The sequence below is a fragment of the Leopardus geoffroyi genome, chromosome A3 (genome assembly GCF_018350155.1).
Source record: "Leopardus geoffroyi isolate Oge1 chromosome A3, O.geoffroyi_Oge1_pat1.0, whole genome shotgun sequence".
In the NCBI taxonomy this organism is placed as follows: domain Eukaryota; kingdom Metazoa; phylum Chordata; class Mammalia; order Carnivora; family Felidae; genus Leopardus; species Leopardus geoffroyi.
This window is the reverse complement of record NC_059336.1, coordinates 103,308,101-103,331,766: the sequence shown is the minus strand read 5'-3', so window position 1 is coordinate 103,331,766 and position 23,666 is coordinate 103,308,101. Positions and strand designations below refer to the sequence as shown.

At 37.0% G+C, this 23,666-nt stretch overlaps 1 protein-coding gene across 7 annotated transcripts in view; it reads right to left on the bottom strand.

Annotated features, from left to right (window-relative positions):
- The window catches only part of ANAPC1 (anaphase promoting complex subunit 1), a 98,411-nt gene that overhangs the window by 41,385 nt on the left and 33,360 nt on the right, over positions 1 to 23,666 (bottom strand). For all 7 annotated transcript variants that reach the window (XM_045446884.1, XM_045446890.1, XM_045446889.1 and 4 more), the window contains exons 18-27: positions 23,379 to 23,453; positions 20,192 to 20,460; positions 18,636 to 18,727; positions 17,715 to 17,863; positions 14,461 to 14,539; positions 13,614 to 13,650; positions 13,446 to 13,516; positions 10,537 to 10,715; positions 6,913 to 7,127; positions 4,517 to 4,635 (exon numbers count right to left, since the gene is read on the bottom strand). In XM_045446884.1, coding sequence (XP_045302840.1) covers positions 4,517 to 4,635; positions 6,913 to 7,127; positions 10,537 to 10,715; positions 13,446 to 13,516; positions 13,614 to 13,650; positions 14,461 to 14,539; positions 17,715 to 17,863; positions 18,636 to 18,727; positions 20,192 to 20,460; positions 23,379 to 23,453 — 1,285 coding nt within the window. The remainder of the gene's footprint in view (positions 1 to 4,516; positions 4,636 to 6,912; positions 7,128 to 10,536; positions 10,716 to 13,445; positions 13,517 to 13,613; positions 13,651 to 14,460; positions 14,540 to 17,714; positions 17,864 to 18,635; positions 18,728 to 20,191; positions 20,461 to 23,378; positions 23,454 to 23,666) is intronic.

Genomic DNA, 23,666 nt, shown 5'->3' with positions numbered 1-23,666 from the left:
CATCAACAAATGAATAAAGATGTAGCATGGGCATGCACATACACACATACACACACAAAGACACACGCACGCGCGCACACACACACACACACACACACAGAGGAATTTTGCTCAGCCATTAAAAGGTATGAGATCTTGCCGTTTACAACAACATGAATGAACCTAGAAGGTATTACGCTAAGTGAAGTAAGTCAAACAGATAAAAGCAAATACTATATAATCTCACTTATATGTGGAATCTAAAAAACAAAAGAAATGAGTAAACAAAGAGCAGAATCAGATCTATAAATACAGAGAATAAAGTGATGATTACTAGAAAGGAGGGGAATAGGGCAATGGCCAAAATGGGTGAAGGAGAGTGGGAAGGAGGCATTGGGAATATAGTCAATGGTATTATAACAACATTCTATGGTGACAGATGGTACCTATACTTGTGGTGAGGATAACACACAGTTATTGAATCACTACACTGTACACCTGAAACTAATGTAACATTATGTGTCAACTCTACCCCCCAAAAATAATAATAATTATTTTAAAAACAAAATAATTCGGGGCGCCTGGGTGGCGCAGTCGGTTAAGCGTCCGACTTCAGCCAGGTCACGATCTCGCGGTCCGTGAGTTCGAGCCCCGCGTCGGGCTCTGGGCTGATGGCTCAGAGCCTGGAGCCTGTTTCCGATTCTGTGTCTCCCTCTCTCTCTGACCCTCCCCCGTTCATGCTCTGTCTCTCTCTGTCCCAAAAATAAATAAACGTTGAAAAAAAAAAAATTTTTTTTAAACAAAATAATTCATCATCCTTTTGCTAAAATACATGGGGCTAGAATCAGATAACTGATGCCAATTTAACTTTAATCAGATCTGATTAGGATACCTACTGCTTTGAAATTTTTCTTTCAAACAGAAAAAAGCTTATTAAAAAAAAAAAAAAATGAAGAGGCACCTGGGTGGCTTAAGGGTCCGACTCTTGATTTCAGCTCAGGTCACAATCTCATAGTTCGTGAGTTTGAGGCCCACATTGGGCTCCATGCTGACAACGCAGATCCAGCTCAGGATTGTCTCCCTCTCCCTCTGCCCCTTCACAACATGCTCACACATACACGTTCTCTTTCTCTCAAAATAAATAAATGGAAAAAAAAAAAAAAAAGTTCTAGGGGGTCCCTGGATGGCTCAGTTGGTTAAGCATCTGACTTCCGATCAGGTCATGATCTTGCAGTTTGTGAGTCAGCCCCGCATCGGGCTCTGTGCTGACAGCTGGGAGCCTCGAGTCTGTTTCGGATTCTGTGTCTCCCTTTCTTTCTCTGCCCCTCCTCTGCTCACTCTCTGTCTCTCTCAAAAATAAACAAACATTGGGACGCCTGGGTGGCTCAGTCGGTTAAGCGTCCGACTTCAGCTCAGGTCACGATCTCGCGGTTCGTGAGTTCGAGCCCCGCGTCGGTCTCTGGGCTGATGGCTCAGAGCCTGGAGCCTACTTCCGATTCTGTGTCTCCCTCTCTCTCTGCCCCTCCCCTGTTCATGCTCTGTCTCTCTCTGTCCTAAAAATAAATAAACGTTAAAAAAAAAAAAAAAATTTTTTTTAAATAAACATTAAAAAAAAAAACAGGTCTAAAAAATAATAAAATGGGGCGCCTGGGTGGCTCAGTCAGTTAAGAATCCATATGACTTTGGCTCAGGTCATGATCTCACGGTTCGTGAGTTTGGGCCCTGCGTCGGGCTCTGTGCTGACAGCTCAGAGCCTGGAGCCTGCTTCAGATTCTTTGTCTCCTCTCTCTACCTCTTCCGGGCTTGCACTCTGTCTCTCTCTCTCTCTCTCAAAAAGTAAACATTATAAGAAATTTATAAAATTAAAAATTAAAAAATAATAAAATGGAGACTAACATTAAAGTTAAGCTAGATGAATAATAAACTCTAACCTGTGATTGATGACACTGATGTTAATTCTAAATATGTGTTCTACGTTTTTCTCTGGACATTAAAGAAAAATAGATTCTAAAAAGAGATAAGGACCTTTAAAGAGAGACAAGAACCTTTCAAATTTGCTCTCTTATCAATACATGTTTATCTCTCTATAAGTATCTAATATTGCAATTGGTAAAGACGCCAAATTGCAATCAGATGGTACAATAAAAAGTATAATTTTATAGACTCAAGTTACCCAGTGAACCATAAAGAGTATTTGCTGAATTAAATTTTATGGTCAATATGTTTAAGAACAATGTAAATTATGGGGCACCTGGGTGGCTCAGTTGGTTAAGCATCCAACTTCAGCTCAGGTCATGATCTTGCAGTTTGTGAGTTTGAGCTGCAAGGGCTCTGTGCTGACAGCTCAGAGCCTGGAGCCTGCTTCCGATTCTGTGTCTCCCTCTCTCTACACCTCCCCTGCTCACCCTCTGCCTCTCTCTCAAAAATAAATAAACATTAAAACAAATAAATTTAAAAAAGTGTTCATGATGCTATGCTCTCTTAGAATTCCTTGAGTCTTTTGATTTTGATCTACACTGTGTACTGGCAAATACCAATTCTTTTTATATCTTTAATGTTCTGTATTAATTAAGTCACGCCATGGATGAATGTTTAAGTATTCCAAATATTGCACAAAATTGCACAGTTCACTACACGTTTGAAAATATGGTTTTAAAGGAGTTCTGAAGTTATGTAAAATAAATTTCAAATAGATGCATAATGTCTTAATTGGAGTTGCTATACATATACATAAACACAAAGTAAAATATGTTTGTTTTACTTTGTGTACCTAAGAGCTAACTCAAATGCTGGTGCATGACAGCACCACACAGGGTGACAAGTTCATGAAGTATACTTTTACTTTCTCAAAAGGCAGAAAGATTAATAATGAAAAAACTCACTTTCTAAGACAATTCATCATATGCATAAGACAGAGTATTTACACACAAGAGAAAATGACAGGCAAAGGCTAAAACAAATTTTCTTCAATAAGAATAACAACACACAAAAGTACAAATAGGGTGTAACAGTGTGAGTTAAGGAGCTATTTATTCTAAGAAAGTATCTTTTCCTAAATTAACTTACTATTAAAACAAGAGAATAGGTTTTTTGGGGGGGAAGAGCTTGCCAAAATGGCTAAATAAAAGTTTGGATGAATGTCAGAACATGCAAATTTGAATATACAAATTTAATTAAATGTATTCAGAAAACAAAAAAGACGATTCATGTATTTATATTTTAAAACCTTCAAACAGTTGAAAGACTAATAGAATGAACACCTATATACCCTGTTCTCTAAGATTCAGTAATTAGTCAAGTTTTGCCATACTGCTTCATCTCTAAGAGGGATAACAATTCAAATACTGAAGGTAATTCTGCTTGCTGTATCTCTAAATAAGATTTGGGCTCCAGAACAGATATAATAAGATGAAAATGTGGTCTTCTCTCATTTTCCGTATGCTACTGAATGTGTAAGATCTCCACATATCTAAGTGGGACCCTGGATTTTATTAAATTGTGCAACTTAAAACACTGTGGAATTATATTTGCATATATTATATATATTACTGCATGTATAATATATATATTTTGTAGAGGTCTCATGAAACCACACATATTATATATAGTTCAGGAATTTTCAATGATAATTTCAATGTACACAACCGGCACCTTGAGAACATATTCAAACTAGCATTAGGTGAGCAAGCATGCACTATAAAACCCACTGTAACCCATAATATTGAGAAATGAACACACTTCCATGTCACAGAAGTAAAAATCCACACAACCGATCAGAAAGGTAATTTAACAATATGTTATATCAAAGCCTTAAAATCTTGCTGTCCTAGCAATTCCACTTTTAAAGCAATTAAACTAAATGACTACACCCTCCTGACAACATGTTTATAATAGCAAAAAAAATGATAACTTCCAACAAAACCAGGTTGTTTACATAAACTATATTCCATTAAATAAAATACTCTGGAGCAAACAAAAAATCAAGTTGTTGATTAAAAACGTGTATACAAATACCTACCTACCTACACATATACACAATATAATTGTACACCTATGTTTGGTAGGTATGAAAGTAAATTTTAAAACAATTTCTAAAACAGATTCAAATTTGCTGATAATTAAGCACATATAAAATTATAAAATAGAGAAAACTGAGAACCATATATACAAAATGTTAACACCAGTGAACCCTACCAAGTGAGACTACTGTACTTGAGCATTTACATATTCTACTTTAAGATTAAAGTTCAATAACCTCACCATTATCAGTATCTTTCTAAACTTTCCCAAGTGCCTTTTTATATCATGAAATGGTTTCATTAAAAGCAAAACTTAGTAACAGGCTCCATGCTACGTCCCTCAATGTTTACTGTGCTTTGCTATTTGAGCTTTGACAACCACTAGAGTAGCTATTAATAATATATGAAATCACTGGGGATAGAAAGAACACTTCTTTGGTTTTAACTAAAACAATTCAATAACGCCACTAAAAATAATAATCATTTTCCTTTCTCGCTGAGCACAGAATTTAACATACCAGTCAAATTCAATTTAGGAATAGGCAGTGGTTCCGTTGGAACAGGATGGTATGAAAACAAGGTAAACATTCCTCGTCCTACGGGAAGGGCCATAGTTCGCTGACACAACTGGAGCAATCTATAATTAAAATGAAAACCAACATGTGAAAAACCTTTAAGCAAAAAGAAACTGGAATATAATCTGTAGGAAAGTATTCCAAAAGAAGAAGTGCTGGTAAGATGAAATCACATCAAAGTAAATCCAAACAAAGATGTGATCCAAACGTGGTTATTCTCATTTTAATACTCTGTTCCCCTTAGAAATTCTAAGAGAGAGATACATTTCCTTTCTTTTCATATTTGCTTTGAGTGAAAACCAGATGGGCCATAAATCAAGCCAACCCTCCCTAGACATCCACAAAGAGAAATGTAAAATTCCACTCTGATGCTAACCTGCTCAAAGGAAAATGTTGTATGTTTTGGGTTTCCTCGTTTTGTTATTTTCAGACTAACTGCATCCACTACATCTCTGGGATCCTCCTCCCATCCTTTCTGCCACCAAAGCCTGAGTAGTGCTACCTCTGTGGCCTGTACACAGGAAAGGAAAGAAACTCCCTATATTGGAAGCCAGTGGATTTCATAGTGTCTCCAGGGAAAAAATAATTAGTTTCACTTACATGATGGCCAAGATTTATAGGATTAATAGCATTATAAATCAGTTATATTCAAGGTTAAAATGGCTTCAGTGGGCTCTAGTTTGAAACTAATACACCACTCTTGTTTCTATATTAAATCCTGTTCCATGTAGCCCCTTAAAAAGAAAAATCAAACAGAAATTGTGGAAGTAGGGGCATTTATAATCAGGAAACAAACACTTAACACAAGTTATATCTGAAGACACAAAAAAATCCCTTCAGAGGCTTTTTCTCTGCAGACAAAGCTATTCATAAGCACGTTCTCTAACTGTATACACATACAGCTTTTCTAATTTTTTGGTGAGGAAAATTTGCTATCCTAAGATTCTTTAGGAACAATGCCCCACGTTAATTTAGAATCAGAAAAATTCAAGGCAATCCCATAGAATGTTTTTAGCAGAAACCTTAAATATAATCCACAAAACTGTGATAACGGAAACAATACTGTAATCCTTTCTATTTAAGATGTCACTGATTATAAGACGCATCACTATTTCATGAGGCACTAAAAAAATATTGCCAATTAAAGTATAATACCTATTGACTGAAAAACATATTCTGATTTCAGAGATATTAAAAGGTAAAAAAAAAAAAAAAAACTAGCATCGTATCAATGAACTCAGTTAATAATCATGGCTAACTGCATTCAGCTTTACTACATACTGGACAGTGTTCTAACCACTATGAAGAAATAACTCACTGTACACACAGAGCAACCTTGTGATGTACGAATGCTACAATTATGCCTATTCTTATAGTTGAGGCAACAAGAAGTTAAGTAATTCATCCAAAGATAGTGGATAGTGGCCAACCTAGGCTTTCACACAACTTCTCTGTCACTCAATCTCCTCTATTACCTAGGTATATATGGAGAGGAAAGTGTGAGAGGAAGATTATGACTAATTCAGATCTTCAGCACCCTGAGGCTAAGTGTGGATGGTCCTTCCCCTTAAAGCAGTACCACAGTAAGCAAAGTTAAGGAGAACCAGAAAATCATACTGAAAAAATTACAGAGGATTTGTATCTCTGTATCTACAAGGCAGGTTAACAGGACAGGAAAGAATTTTAAAATATAAGTGGAATTGTCCCAAGGCAACAACCCTGAAATGTCACAGAATGGGTACTACTGAGCCTTACAATTACCAACAGAAATAATGTATGTTAGAGAATGGCAGCAGAGAAGTTTCAGAGAGTATTACTGATCAGATCAGAAAAAAACCTTACTGGTATAAGTTTAAACTACACTAAAAACCTTATATTAAGCAAAATGGTCTTAGAGTCACCTTTTCTAAATAGCACATAGCTATATTTCAAGAGGAGGGTCATTTATGTCATCAGGTACTCTTACGTTTCAAATACTTTGAAAAAATGTTATGGTTTACCAAGTTTGAACAAAAACTTAAAATACATGGTACTTTTAACTCCGAAGTATCTTTTTAGGGTTTTAAAGCACAAAAAAACATTGACAAGAGGGGCGCCTGGGTGGTTTAGTCCATTAAGTGTCTGACTCTTGATCTCAGCTCAGGTCATGATTTCATGATTCGTGGGACTGAGCCCCGCGTCATGCTCTGCTCTGACAGTGCAACCCCTGCTTGGGATTCTCTCTCTGCCTCTCCCCCATGTGCGCACTTTCTCTCTCTCTCTCAAAATAAATACATAAACGTTAAAAAAAACAAAACAAAACAAAACACCGACAAGTGATAATGACATGTTTCCTTTACCTGTTTTCTTTTTCCTCAATAAACTCATGGTCACTGAGTTCTGGATACTGTACTACATTGACACGGACAGGATGCGCACTTTGAAGAAGTCTTCGCACGTCCTGCACCCTTAAATCTTCACTCCATATTAATGACATAACTTCCTGATTCATGTCGTTCATGCCATCATCTTCCTCCTCAGTTTCTGTTCCTGAAGGAACATCTGATGAGAGCACCTGAGTAACAGACTTGGTTGTAATAATTTAAAAACCAACCACCATGCACTCACTGAACACAAAGATATATAGGATGATGCACTATGACTCTATCAGTACAGAGAACAAAGCTGGTTTGGGTACCCAGTGTATACTGGGACTTAAATCTAGAAGTCTTTTTTAAAAGTACAATCATATTGCTCACTTGGGAAAATTCTTTATTGAGCTAAGGGAAAAAAACATTAGATTTAGGACAATAGTCAGCTGACTCCATCAGAGAAACATTCTAAATAAATAATAAAAATATAACTATATCCTAAATGTTCTAAAAAGGAAACAAATTACTAGAAGTGGAATATGAAACCCACTCACTATTACTGAAGAACCCAGGCTAACTTAAATAATATATCTTTGATTAATATAAGCAGAAGAAAACAACCTGGAAGGGTATATACCAAAGACTGGAGGAAGTTAACAGTACTTTCTTACTTTAGTACTTTAAAATGGATCATAATTGATTTTCACTTTTTTATAAGGATGTTTCTTAATTGGATTTCTTAATCAGACTGCAGCAAAACAAGCGAGAAGGGTTAATCCCTTGATTATCATTCTTTCTCAGAAGCTCAGCATGTGCTTTCATATGAGCCTTCCCCATCCAAATAATTCAATCACACTTCAACCTAGATATGAATAGCATGAAATCTTCTCATTTTCTCTCAAGGATTTTATACTCCTTTAACAAAAAATTAATTCCATTTAAAATGCTAATGTTTTATGACATTTATTTTTTTTTTTAATTTTTTTTTTTTTCAACGTTTATTTATTTTTGGGACAGAGAGAGAGCATGAACGGGGGAGGGGCAGAGAGAGAGGGAGACACAGAATCGGAAACAGGCTCCAGGCTCTGAGCCATCAGCCCAGAGCCTGACTCGGGGCTCGAACTCACGGACCGCGAGATCGTGACCTGGCTGAAGTCGGACGCTTAACCGACTGCGCCACCCAGGCGCCCCTGTTTTATGACATTTAATGTGGAAGCAACATTAGCTGGAAAAAAAATAATAGATATGATTAACCAATCCTTCTTAGTTCATAAATATTCATTATGGTTCCTATGGAATATCTAATTTTGAAAAAACTATATTCTAATGGGTGAGTTTGCTATAAAGTATAGACCCAAATAGCCAATGCACTGAAAATAGAAGAGTTATAAAAGGTAGCCTCAAATAACTGAACAAATTGAATTTAGACAGAATTACTTAAAATCACACCTAAATACAAATCAAAGATTATGAATATCATTTGGTTTTAGTGCTAATGATGTTAAACTGCTCTCATAATAGTAACAAAACAAGTCTAAATACTAAAATTTATCTTGGTAAAGAAAAGGATCATCATATTATTAGCAAAAAAAAAAAAAATGGTTTTCTGTTTAGAACAAGACAAATAGTAATTCAACTAAGGGCTGTTATACAAGTATAGATAAAAAGCTAGATATGCTGGGCCAACGCTGCTGGAGATGGGATCCATGGCAACAGCTTCTGTCACAGACCCAGCAGGCAAATTGTGATACAGACTCGGAAGGTCTGAAGAAGCATTAATAGCCTAAGACCTAATGTGGATTATAAATAGTTACATTTTGATTAATATGTTCAAAAGCTAGTAAGTGATGAGGCAAATGTGTGCTATTCTCTTAGGGATATAAACAAAGTTGAAGAGTCACCTGGAGTGGAAAAACCATCCCAGAATCCTCTCTGATCCTCAGGGTAATGCAATACTACCATTTTTTTTTTTTTTTAAGCTAAATAGAGTTCTAAAAGAAGTACCAGAAATTCCATTTTTAAGTTTTAAAAGAGACTGATTTTAAAAGAGAGATCATTAGAGAGTAATGATGTATTTGATTTTCTATTGGTAGTCTTCTCAGAACCCATTCTTTATAAAAGCAGACTGGGGGGGGGGGGGGGGGGTGCCTGGTTGGCTCAGCTGGTTAAGCATCCAACTCGGTTTTGGCTCAGGTCATGATCTCACAGTTAAGTTGGTAAGTTTGAGCCCCACGTTGGGATCCACACTAACAGCATGGAGCCTGCTTAGGATTCTTTGTCTCTCCCGCTCTCTCTGCCCCTCCCCCATGTGCAGGCACACGTGCGCACACTTTCTCTCTAAAAATAAATAAATAAACTTTTAAAAAACAAAGTAAAAGCATAGGAATGCAAACTGGTGCTGCCACTCTGGAAAATAGTATGGCGGTTCCTCAAAAAATTAAAAATAGAACTACCCTATGACCCAGCAACTGAACTAACCAGGTTTTCATCCAAGGGATACAGGTATGCTGTTTCAAAGGGGTACATGCACCCCAATGTTTACAGCAGCGCTATCAACAATAGCCAAAGTATGGAAAGAGCCCAATGTCCACTGATGGATGAAAGGATAAAGAAGATGTGATACACACACACACACACACACACACACACACACACACACAAATGGAGTATTACACGGCAATCAAAAAGAATGAAATCTTGCCATTTGCAGCTATGTGGATGGAACTAGAGGGTATTATGCTAAGCGAAATTAGTCAGAGAAAGACAAATGTCATATGACGTCACTCATATGAGGACTTTAAGGCACAGAACAGATGAACATAAGGGAAGGGAAGCAAAAATAATATTGAAACAGGGAGGCGGACAAAACATAAGAGACTCTTAAATATGGAGAACAAAGAGGGTTGCTGGAGGGGTTGTGGGAGGGGGAATGGGCTAAATGGATAAGGGCCATTAAGGAATCTACTCCTGAAATCACTGTTGCACCATATGCTGACTTGGATGTAAGTTAAAAAATAATTAAAAATAATAATAGTAATAATAATAATAATAATAATAAAAAGAGTAAAACCAGATTGGAAGACTGACAAAGGACAGAATTTCAGGAGGGATAATCTAAGACGTCTATCTTCTAAACAACTTTAGTGTCTCTTATCCCAGCTCCCAAAGAACTTTTTCCTGCGATTTCAGTTTTATGTGATTAAACAGATGTATTTACATCTATTTCAAAGGTTAAAATCGAGAAATTCACATCAAAAAAAAGTAGGAAAGAGAAAATAGTTACATATTCAAAATGAGGCTATTAACTACGAAAGTAGTTACTTAACCAATTTCACTACCAACAAGTAGAGAAAGAGTCATGGTACTGGATGTATACACTCAGCACTTGTCCTAACTCAAAGCAAAGTCTAGGCAAAACAGAGCCTTCACAAAATCTCTGTTCCCATGTCAATTCATAAATAAGAGTATCTGCCCCATTATAAACCCCACGGCATAAAACATAAAAGACAAACTGATATATACACTTGGAAAAAGACTTCAGAGAAAAATGAAGATTTCTACTTCGATTTTGAGACTAAACCTGAACTTTGAACTTTCAGTGTTAATACTCACAGATTTCCCTTTGGGCAAGTTTCCTTCGCAGGCCTGTTTGGACAGATCCTGCCGTCCGATCAGGAGACAGACAGCTTCTGGCCAGTCTGAAGCAGGCTGTTCACGACAGTGGTAAATTGCATCTCTGATGGGAAGAGCAATTCCAAAGGGAAGAGTTTCCAAGTCTCTTAAAGTGAAACCTTGTGATGAAAGGAAAGGAGAACATTTTTCATTCAGACCTGTTGTCCCAATCATCCTCTGTCTGAAATTAATCAATATCTATCCTGACAAATAAAAAGAGAAATCGATTCTGTTCACCTTACTACCAGACTAATGTCTTAACATCAGGGATTAGTATAAAAGGTCTCTTTAAAAGAACTAAAAACCTTCAGAAAAAGAGAAACAACCCAACAGGAAAGACAGGAAGGACAAAAAGACATTTCCCAAAAAAGAAACACAAATGGTCAATAAACATATGAAACGATGGTTTATTTCCTGAGTGACCAGGAAAGCTCAAATTAAAAACTACTAAATATATAATTTCATTCATTTGACAGACAAATATTAAAGTAAATCAACACCGAGTGTTGGCAACTATGTAGAAAAATAGTAATTCCCATCCACAGTTGGTAGTGGTACAATCACTTTGGAAAACACGCAGCATGTACACATAGGTCCACCCCTTATGGTCCATTAACAGCCATACAGAAATTTGTGTACATGTGCACCAGTCACAAGTATTAACATACTGATTAGCAACGCTATTCACTCACTATGACAAAAAAAGGGTAGGGAGGAAACAGCCCAACTGCTATCATCAATAGAATAAACTGGAATATATTCAAACCATAGAGTATAGAGCAGTGAAAATGAATGATCTACTGCTACATGAGTTAATACGGATGAATTGAGTGAAAAAAATAATTTATATCTACATTCATTTATATGAAGTTCAAAGACCTACAACACCAAGCAACAGATAAAGATGATAAAACTATGGGGGTGCCTAGGTGGCTCAGTTGGTTAATGATCCAACTTCGGCTCAGGTCATGATCTCACAGTTTGTGAGTTCGAGCCCCACGTCCGGCTCTGTGCTGACGGCTCAGAGCCTAGAGCCTGCTTCAGATTCTGTGTCTCCCTCTCTCTCTGCCCTTCCCCCATTCATGCTCTATCTCTCCTTCTCTCTTAAAAATAAATACACATTTAAAAAAAAAAAGATGATAAAACTATGAAAGTAATGAGGGAACGGGGCGCCTGGTGGCTCAGTTAAGCGAACAACTGGCTTGGGTCATGATCTCACGGTTCGTGGGTTTGAGCCCCACATCAGGCTTGTGCGGACAGCTCAGGGCCTGGAGCCTGCCTCAGTTGCTGTGTCTCCCTCTCTCTCTGCCCCTTCCTTGCTCACTCTCTTTCTCTCTCTCTGAAAAATTAGCATTTAAAAAAAGAAAAAAGAAAAAAGAATGAGGGAAGGTAATAAAAAACCTCGGTAGGGCCGTGGTTACCTGCAGCAGTAGGCTGTGTGAGAGGAAGATATCACACGGAATGGACATGCAAGGGCCTTCTAGTACACTAGCAACGTTCTACTTATAATGGTAGGTGACCTCTAAACACACATTTTATGCATTCTTTTATATTATACCATACTTCATATTTAAAATTTTCAAGACCTTAGGTAAATTAAAATTTATTTTTCCTATAACGAATTTCTCAATTTTATATTATTATATATTATTTATTAATATTGGAAGTTGATTAATTATTGAGGTAAAAATGTTCCCTTCTACGAGAATAACACTTTTATTAAATATCATATGATATACAAATGGACAGAACTAACTCATCTAATATTTTTCAGCACAGGTATCTTACCTGTAATACTATACAATAATATTGTAATTTTCATGAGAGCATATTTAAATTTTTTTTTTTTCAACGTTTATTTATTTTTGGGACAGAGAGAGACAGAGCATGAACGGGGGAGGGGCAGAGAGAGAGGGAGACACAGAATCGGAAACAGGCTCCAGGCTCTGAGCCATCAGCCCAGAGCCCGACGTGGGGCTCGAACTCATGGACCACGAGATCGTGACCTGGCTGAAGTCGGACGCTTAACCGACTGCGCCACCCAGGCACCCCTCATGAGAGCATATTTAAAACAACAGTGAAAAACTAAGTCGTTGAGAATATTCTTTAAATAAGAACTCAGACATCCTGTAATATTCATTACACCATTATTTTATAACAGACTATACTATAACATTGTCATTTTTTATATCTTCATATCCATAATTTAAAATTTTTAGTTCTTTATTTTCACAAAAAAAAAAAAAAAAAAAAAAAAAGGTCTTTAGTATTTTACTCCATTTAAATCCTAAGAGCACTGGCTTCGAGAAAAGAGAACAGGGAACTCCTTTCCTCCCTTTCCTCCCTTTCCCTCTTTCCAGCTATATCCTCATCTTGGAGCCTAAACCACTAGCCTATATTCTTCAAAAGCACACCCTGAAGTGTTTGTACAATTACTTTACAATTAGCCAGAAATACTTTCTGATATCTGAGTATTACAACGGCTTCAAGTCTGTACGTGTAGTGATTACAGTTCTCCATTCTAAGGCCAGTCCACATAGCTACAGCTTTAACTGGCCTAAGGTGAAGCAAATAAACATTTTTGACCCATCGAGAGATAAAAGCTGGTATACTAGGTATTATAATACGGAAGGTATGACATGGTCAGGGAAAGGAAGTGAGGCTTGAAGCGCCATAACACTGGTCCTGCAGGATCCTTTCATAGAACGAGAGTCCCTCTCTTCTCCTGCTTTCCAGTTCTAGCTCGCTGTGAAGAAGCACGGCCTACTGAACAAGGAGGTGTCCAGGGAAAGCAGGGGGTTCTCACCAGTATCTCAAAGACACATAAAAAGTAACAAACACTACCTTACCTACATCAGTCATCCAGACGACTAATCGTTCAGCTAGACTAGAAACTGATGTAGAATGCCTGAAACTAAACCTGTAAGAGAATAAAACACAAAAATATTAAAAAGAATAGTAAAATGCAATAATGTTTTATATTTTTAATATAAAAGCATTATCTGAATAAAAATCACCTGTTTTCTTCTTGTTCTGCTTGTGACTTCTGGGGGGCTAAAAGGCAATGAAAAGGAAATTTTATTTTGATAGTTATCCTGATAAAGAGAACATATAACAGAAGACACTTGGAAATGAAAATTCAAACAACTCCTAAAAAAAAAAGTAAGCAGTCCTCTGGCAGCCTGGAAAGTATAATAATTTCCCTGAGGCCAAAATAGTCCTTTTTTGATAGCCATCTGCACACCAGGAATCTGTGTTCTCACCAGAAAATGACCGCGCTGGCACTCTGATCTTGGGTTTCATTACCTCCAGAACTGTGAGAAATAGTCTGTTGTTTAAGCCACTTAATTTATGGTACATTTAGTACAGAGGCTCACACCGACTAAAACAGAACCTGAATAGAGAAACTTATAAAAATAGTTGACTTAAACTCAATTATGTCAATAATTTCATTAAATGTAAATTAATACTCTGTGGTAGGCCAAATAATAGTCCTCAGAGATGTCTATGCCTGGTTCCTGGAATCTTAGAATATGTTACCGCACTTTGCAAAGGGGATACTGAAGACAGTAAGATTAAGATTATGGACAAAAAATAAAATTAAAATAAAATAAGTCCTTTTTACATACATTGAAAACATGTAAAATTTGTTAGATCTGAAGTACTCCTGGTCTCTGAAAATTAGCTATAAACCACAGACAAGAACAGTGCAAAAGGCCACCACTAAAATGAGGCAAGACATGGCCTCTAGAACACTTAGGAAATCTTTAATTTTTTAATCTCAATTCTGATATTAACATTTGTAAAACTGTGTTTTGGGGGAAAAAAATTCATTTTGGGAAGTCTAACATTACACTGACTTACCTATAGTTATCCTGGATAAATACTGTGAAGATTCATCAGAAACAGAGCTCTCATTACCAAGTATATAGAGTGCAATACTCTGCATAAGGAGAAAATTTACATTATTTTTCAAATGAATGACGTATAATTACACAGAGGAAAATTCATCTATTTTAGGTGTACAGCTTTGAGTGTTGACAACATACAGTAATACAATCACTACTACAATCATAATGTGGAACACTTCTATCACACCAAAAAGCTCCCTGCACCCTTTGTAATCAATCTACTCCTCCTACACCCAGCACAGGAAACAACTCCTGTTTTCTTTCCCTATGGTTTTGCCTATTCAACAATATCACATAAATGGAATCTTAGATTATATAAGCTTCTGTGTCCTACTTCTTCAACTTAGCATCCCTCTGAGATTCATTCACATTACTGTGTGCATCTGTAGTTGGTTTCTTTTTATTGCTAAGTAGTATTCCATTACACAGATGTACCAAACTTTCTCCATTCACAAACTGACAAACAGTTGGGTTGTTTCTGGTTAGGTGAACCCTAACCCACACCCTTCACTTTGGCCTTCAAAGTTCTCATTTGAATATTTGCTACCACCAATATCTGCACCTGCACTAAGCTTTTTTTTCTTTTCAAAGAAAGCAGCACGATTCCATTAAAATTTTACTATAACACAGGAGAATCTTAAAAACCCTATATTCTAAACCAATACAAGCACTGCAAATGACATAGTCCTGAACCTAACTGACATCATATCTCACAAAGAAAAGTTGTAATACAAGTATCTACAAGTTGACTAACATAATTTAAGTTGGAGGCTGACCAACTTGGTATATTCTTATTTCTCTGGCTCCCCTTTGTGCCTAGATACACATCAAGTCTCCCCCCATCCAGCAGAGTTGGACAGTACCAACATATTTGGTGGTTTCACTTAAATGTTTCCACATAAGCATCAAGGATGTAAAAGTTCTGGAATTAACCTGCTCTTAATATTTTAGAAGTTTTTTTTTCACGTATGTATTTTGAGAGGAGGGGAGGCAAGAGAGAGAGAGGGAGAGAATCCCAAATAGGCCATGCTGTCAGCATGGACTCCAATGTGGAGCTCGATCTTATGAACTGTGAGATCATGACCTGAGCTGAAATCAAGAGTCAGACGCTTTATGTATCGAACCACCCTGGCGCCCCTAAACCTGCTCTTAATATTTTATAAATATATTTAATGCCACTGAATTAATTGTACACTTAAGAAGAGTTAAAATATTATAAATACATATAAATACATATATAAATATGTTATGTATATTTGACTACGATTTTTTTTTAAAAAAAGCAGAATTACTCTCCTGCATGTCTGTTTCAGAGTCATGGGGGCTCTGAAGCCTTTCTCAACATGAAGAAAAGTAGGATGTGAAATAAAAGAAAAGACGAGCAGGGTACATAGACATTTACAGTGCAGTGATATCCGTGGAGGAAACAAAAGCATGAAATTCTCCAATGAGCCTGGGAAGGCCCCATCTCTGGAAAGGTCCACAAAAGGACCCAGGCTGCTCCAGCGAGAAGGGGATGGGAACGTGAAGGAACTCACCTTTACCAAAGTCCTTTGTATCTGAAGGTTTGAACTCAGACATGAACTAACTGAATAAGGGATGCTGGATGGGAGGTGGGCAGGGGAATGAGTTAAATGGGTGATGGGTATTAAGAAGGGCACTTGTTATGGTGAGCACTGGGTGTTGTATGTAAATATTAAATCATTGAATTCTACTCCTGAAACCAATATTATACTGTATGTTAACTAGAATTTAAATAAAAACTTGAAACATACATACATGCATATAATAAAACAATTCTGAAAAAGAAGAATAATGAAAGGAGGAATCACACAAAGCAATTTTAAGACTTACTATACAGCTACGGTAACCAAGACAGTGTGGACAGCAACACAGATCAACAAACTACAACAGACAGCCCAGAAACAGACCCAAAAAAATGCGGCAAACTAATTTTTGATAAAAGTGCTAAAGCAATACAGAAAGGATAGTCTTCTCAACAAATGGTGTTAAAAATAACTGGACATCCAAATGGAATAAAAACCTCAACCTAAATCTCACATCTTATTAAAAAAAAATTATCAGAATGGATTCTAGATCTAAGTGTAAAGCAGAAAACTATAAAACTTCTGGGAGAAATTAATTGTGAACTGAAGTTAAACAATGAAATCTTAGACACCGAAAGTACTATCCATAAAAGAAAAACTGGGTAAACTGGATGCAACAAAATTAAACATTTTGCTCTGCAAAAGAAACATTAAGAAAATGATGAGACAGGACAGCTGCAAACCAGACAACATTTACAATCCATATAGCTGACAAAACCTCCCATCTAGAACTCTCAAAACATCATTAGCCATCAGGGAAATATAAATTAAAACTACAATGAGATACTCCTACACATCTGTCAGAATGGCAAAAATTAAAAATCATGACTGGGGCACCTGGGCAGCTCAGTCAGTTAAGCATCCAACTCTGGATTTCAACTCAGGTCATGATCTCATCGTTCGTGAGTTCAAGCCCCACATCAGCATCTGCACCGACAGTGTGGATGGAGCCTGTTTGGGATTCCCTTTCTCTCTCTCTTTCTCTGCCCCTTCCCTGTTCGCATGCATGCTCACGCTCATGATTTCTCAAAAAAAAAAATGCACAAACTAAAGAAAAACTAAAATAAAATAAATAAAAATCATGACCATACCAATCACTGACATGTAGAGAAAATGAAACCCTCACAATTGATGGTGAGAATGGAAAAATGGTATGGCTACTCTGAAAACTACTATATGATCATTGATCTCACCCCTGGGTATCTATCCTTAAGAAATGAAAATGTATGTTCACACTAAAACCTAGACATGAATGTTTACCGGAGCTGTATTCATAACTGCCAAAGGCTGGAACCAACTCAAATATCTTCAACGGGTGAATGGGTAACCCATGTGAAACATTCACACAATGGACTAGTACTTAGCAATTAAATGCAATGAACTGCTGACACTGGCAACACCTTGGATGAATCTCAAAAGCATGTGGGAATTTTGCAGGGTGATGAAACCATTCTGTGTCCTTAATTATGGTGGTGATTACATGAATCTATACATTTGCTGAAGTTCACAGAAATGTACACAAAATGAAAAAGTTAAAATTTTTGTGTAATTTTAAAAATTAAGTTTAAAAAAAAAAATAAACAAGTTAGGCAATACATACCAAGACTACAAGTCTACTTCTTTCACAGATTCCGGGGAGGTAAGGATAGGGCGGCATTCCTTCACCCTTCAGACAAGAACTCACCCACTGATAAATGCTTGGTGGCTCAGAAGTAAAAAATGATGGATGATGCATAAATCCTGTTTGACCTTTAGAATTAAACAAATGTTTATAAAGACACAAGACTACATGAAGCCAATACCATTTTATTCTACAGGGAAACTGATCAACAGAATCTATCATTTGGAAACAATCAGAATAACGTTTTCCCATATTCTCCAAAATGCTTCATGTTTTCTGCCACAGTAAATAACGGACTATATTATAATATGTAGAATCTAAATGACTACTATTTTATCCCATCCCGCATTGAAATTTAGCAAATCCTTGTACTCAAGGCATATAAAGAATCTAACTAAAATTTCTGCCCTAATCCTTATGGTGAAAAAACAAGAGATACCAAGGAGTCCACTCTAACAAGTGGGCCCCAATCTTGAGTCTCTATAACTCAAGGTTTAGGATAAAAGAGCGGTAATGGAAATGTTCTACACTTACACTATCCAATATGGCAGCCACTAGTCTGATGTAGCTACTGAAATGTGGCTAGTGCAACTGAGGAACTGAGTTTTCAGTATGAATTAATTTAAATAACATGGTTGGTGGCTACTAATTGGACAGATCTAGGGCAAAGCCTCCTTAGCACTTAGGGATGGGTAAAATTTTTCCCACACACGAAAATTAATGTTATCTCTTACTACCAGTCAGAGATCAAACGGTACAAACTGAAACCTACTTAGTGGAAAGATACCACCTCTGACTTAAGAGACTAATGGTAAAAAATATATCTTCGGCTATTCCCCCAGAAAGATACAAGCAAAGTCACTCACTGTTTAGAAAAACTTTAATGGCACAAACACTTACCTTGATCAATTGTGCACACTTGTCCAGTAGTTCTGACAAGTGTTGGGTAATCTCTATAGTAATGATCTACATAAGGCTCCAATTTTAAATCCCTAAAATAATAACACCGTATAAAAAAAAAATCACAAGAAAGGTATTATTTTCCCCCATAGAGTTAGGATTCACCAGTTCAACCTTTCAGTTTAAAAACTTATGACAAAGAAGATCATCAAATCTAGAGTCTTTTTATTCTATTTCTGGACCTGAAAGTGCCCAGTATGACATATGCAACCCAAACTCCTTTTGCTAGATACATTCTATGGGGATAAAACTAGTTTCTCCTCTATTATTCATCAGTTTTGTAATCTTCAGCAAGTTATCTCTATGAACCTCAGTATTTTCTTCTAGAAAGTAGGGAAATTCCCACTCGGAAGTTTTAAAGATCAAATAATATATATATGTAAAAAATACCTTTTATAAAATGTAAGACACTATAAAACATTATTTATTTCAGAAAGTCATGATTATGGTTTGGAAATCATTTCATTATAAAAAGAATTTCCCATGACAGTAATGATTTGTCATAAGAGAAAGCGACCATCAATTAAAACTGTCACATCTCAGAAAACAATCTCGGAATCTTGAGGAAGATCAGAGAAATTAGAAAATGTACTATAATCTTAACTCAGATGTTGACATTTCAATTAAAATTCAACTTTCTAGGGGCGCCTGGGTGGCGCAGTCGGTTAAGCGTCCGACTTCAGCCAGGTCACGATCTCGCGGTCCGGGAGTTCGAGCCCTGCGTCAGGCTCTGGGCTGATGGCTGAGAGCCTGGAGCCTGTTTCGAATTCTGTGTCTCCCTCTCTCTCTGCCCCTCCCCCGTTCATGCTCTGTCTCTCTCTGTCCCAAAAATAAATAAATGTTGAAAAAAAAAAAAAATTTTAAATTCAACTTTCTATATCACCAAGGGTTACAAAGGCTGAAACAACACCTAAATGTGACCTTTAGAATCCAGTGCCAAAAACAATCTTATCATGGATACACTACAAGAGTCTCAAAGACAGGGATGATGACAGACTGAGACAACAAAAACACAGCAAAAAGAGCCCACACCAGCAAACAACATTCATGTTCTTAGAGACAATTCTGGACAAGTTTCCTTATCAAATCATAACACCTACAATTTACATATGTTAACTGCAATCGTGTTAACTGTATCTCCAATTTGATTGTCGGTATTATTACAAAACAGCCAGGTGTTATTATAGAACTTCCACCACAGTGTAGCCAGTCATCTTGTCAAAACAAAGAGCTGAGCACATCACATCTGCTGTTTAACATAACTTTTGTGACCTCCCACTAATCTTAGGACAAAAACGAGGAACCCCATTAACGGCCCACAAGGTTTTTTCACAGCCAGTACCTTCAAACGTTTCTGTGGTCTATAGAAAAAGCTCTGGTTTCCCAAAAAGGTAGACTTCAGAAATTTATTTTCAAGGTTCCTCTATGATATTCATGGCTGAAATCAAATCCTCTAAGGACCTCTTGGCATTTTCTAAGCTACAAACAATATTTACCTTGCCAACTGAACAAGAAGGCCAACAAGTGAACGGATTCCTTCTCCCATTAGAGTATTCAACTTCAGCTCCTCGTAAACAAGGTGAAGAACAAAAAAAATCGCAGGTATATGAGTAAACAGAAGTGTAGAGGAATCCAGAATGAGATTCTGTGAAAAATCTTCATCCTTCATCTGTGAAACTTCCAAAGGATTCAAACATAAAGATCTATTCAAAAGATGAGACTCAACATTCTGGTGGTAGTCTGAATTCAGTAAATACTCCCAGTCCTAAGAAAAATGAAGATGTTAATTTTTTAAATAACACCTCCTCGTAAGGCCATCATTAAAACAATTCAAGTTCCATTTTTACATTAAGTTGAAAAAAAACTCAGAATACTTAAAAATTAGGGTCCACATCAAAATAAGCTAAGCAACTTCCAGATGCCAGTAACAGACATTAAGACAAGCCACTTCAAAACCCATTTGAAAAAATTTAGTCGTGCCCTTTGAGGAAAGGGACTATGGAGGAAGAATCCCCCTACTTATATAGAGACTGACAAAGATCAGGTGATTAGGTGAATTCCTATGAAGCAAAAAGTAAAGAATGAAAGGCAGGAAGTGCAGACAGGCAAGTTTAGTGACCACTACACTTATCTGTGTTTTGAGGGGAGAAGTCTACTTACATCCAGTTAGTGTATTCTTCTATGTTTATAAAATGCTGGGGCTAGCATTACAACCTAATAAACTTAATCTTATATTCAGACTGATTGTGCTACATTTTCCAAGTACTGAGTCTGTTTTGGTTTCTACTTTGATTTATTGTACTGCATTGACAGAATATAGTTTATGCTATTTTCAGGTCTTAGAATTTCCTGATGCTTTTCCAAGGCTTAATACAGTGTGTTATTCTAATTTAAAAACTCTTGAACCAGGGTACCTGGGTGGTTTAGTCATCAAGCATCTGACTTCAGCTCAAGTCATGATCTCAACAGTTCACGAGTTTAAGCCCCACATCAGGTGAGCTCAAGTCCCACTTTGAGTGAGTACAAGCCCTGCTTTGGGTAAAAGCACAAGCCCCAGATGAGCCCCACTTCCCTCTCTGTCTCTCTGCCCCTCACACACTTGTACCCTCTCTGAAAAAACAAAACTAAACGCTTGGACCAGATAGAGAAAGAACAAACCACAAAAGTAAAACATGGAGGGGCGCCTAGGTGGCTCAGTTAAGTGTCTGACTTCGGCTCAGTTCATGATCTTGCGGCTTGCGGTTCGAGCCCCACATCAGGCTCTGTGCTAACAGCTTGGAGCCTGGAGCCTGCTTTGGATTCTGCATCTCCCTCTCTCTCTCTCTCTGCATCCCCCCCACCCCCCCAACTCAAGCTCTTTCAAAAATAAACAAACATTAAAGAAAAAACATTTTTTTTAAAAAGTAAAAAAATTGATAAAATGAGTAACTAAAATTTTTTTAAATCTGCTCATCCAAAGACATTATTAAGCCACAAATTCAGAGAAAATATTCCTCAAACGTACACAACAAATAACTCATATCCAGAATATATAAAGAACTTCTATAACTCAATAAATATTTTTAAAAATCCAATTAAAAATATATAATAGATTTGAGCAGAAACTTGGCAAAGAGATGTGTTGGTCACTAATAAGCACATAAAGAAGTGTTTAAGGGGCGCCTGGGTGGCTCAGTCAGTTGAGCGTCCGACTTCAGCCCAGGTCATGATTTCGCGGTCTGTTGAGTTCGAGCCCCGTGTCAGGCTCTGTGCTGACAGCTCAGAGCCTGGAGCCTGGTTCAGATTCTGTGTCCCCCCCTCTCTCTGCCCCTCCCCCACTTGTGCTCTGTCTCTGTCTCAGAAATAAATATTTTTTTAAAAAAATTAAAAAGAAGTGTTTAACATCATTAGTCATCAAGAAAAGGCAAAAATTAAAACCTAAGAGAAACAACTTTATACACAAATGGTTAAAATTAAAAAGACAAATGATGGCCAAGATAAAGAACAAGAGGAACTCTCATATGTAGGAATGTAGGAACGTAGGACAACGAATGTGGGAACCAGCAAAGACCCAACAATTTCACTATGGCATTCACCCATAAGAAATGAAAATATGTGTCCACAAACACTTGTCACTGAATGCTCGTGGCAGCTTTATTTGTAATAGTCAAATCACGGAAATAGCCTAGGTACCCATCAGCAGGAGAACAGATAAACAAGCTACAGTATGTGCATGCTATACAGCAATAAAAAGGCACAAACTGCTGAGCTCTGCAACAACAGGAACGAATCTCAAAAACACCATGCTGAATGAAAGAAACCTTATACCAAAGATTATGTACCACATTATTTCATTTATATCAAGTTCTAGAACAGGCAAAAATAGCATATACTGGAATTCAAATCAGTGGTTATTTCTAGAGTAAGGGAATGATTAAAAATGGCCCATGGAGGGGCGCCTGGGTGGCGCAGTCAGTTAAGCGTCCGACTTCGGCCAGGTCACGATCTCGCGGTCCGTGAGTTCGAGCCCCGCGTCAGGCTCTGGGCTGATGGCTCAGAGCCTGGAGCCTGTTTCCGATTCTGTGTCTCCCTCTCTCTCTGCCCCTCCCCTGTTCATGCTCTGTCTCTCTCTGTCCCAAAAATAAATAAACGTTGGAAAAATAAAAAAATAAAAAAAAAAAAAAAAATGGCCCATGGAAACTTTATGGAATAATGGAAATGTTTTAAGTTTTGAAAGGGGAGTGGGTTACATGAGTACGCATTTGTCAAAGTTGATCAAACTGTAATAAGATCTGAGCATTTCATTTATGTAAATTATACCTCAATTAAAAAATTTTTTTGAACCACTAAGAATACATGGAATCTAATATGACTGAGAACCTAAATTAGAGGATTAATGAGCAGTAAAACATCTACAAATGCAAACTCAAATCATGGACCATTATGCATGCTCAGTAATTTTTAGATGATCATTAATGACAAAAGTACATGAATAACCACAGAAAACAGAACATATCCTGCCCTTCAAAATGAATAACCACAGAAAACAGAACATATCCTGCCCTTCAAAATAAATGTTATTCAGTATTAAAATAAAGCAAAAGGTGTGAGAAATGTAAATCAATAAGAATACCACTTCTATAGACTATAGTACAAATACCCACAAATTAATTTTTATTAGCAAATAATAATAATAATGCTTACATCATCAGATCCTGTCTCAGAAGGCCTTGCTTTTTTGGGTGCAATGACTGGGGAAAGTGATCCTTCAAAGTCAAACTGAAAGATAACCCCAAAAGAGAAGCAAATTCATATAAATGTATCATTGTCAACTGGTCAACTTAAAGAATTTAGAAATCAGTTTCACCAACTATGAAAACTAATTTTGCATAATGAAAGAGAATAGATACTTGGGCTAAAGCCCTCTAACTCGCCCTCAAATCAAACCTTCCTCCCCACAGACCAAGCAATTTGTGTGTGAAAACAATCTGG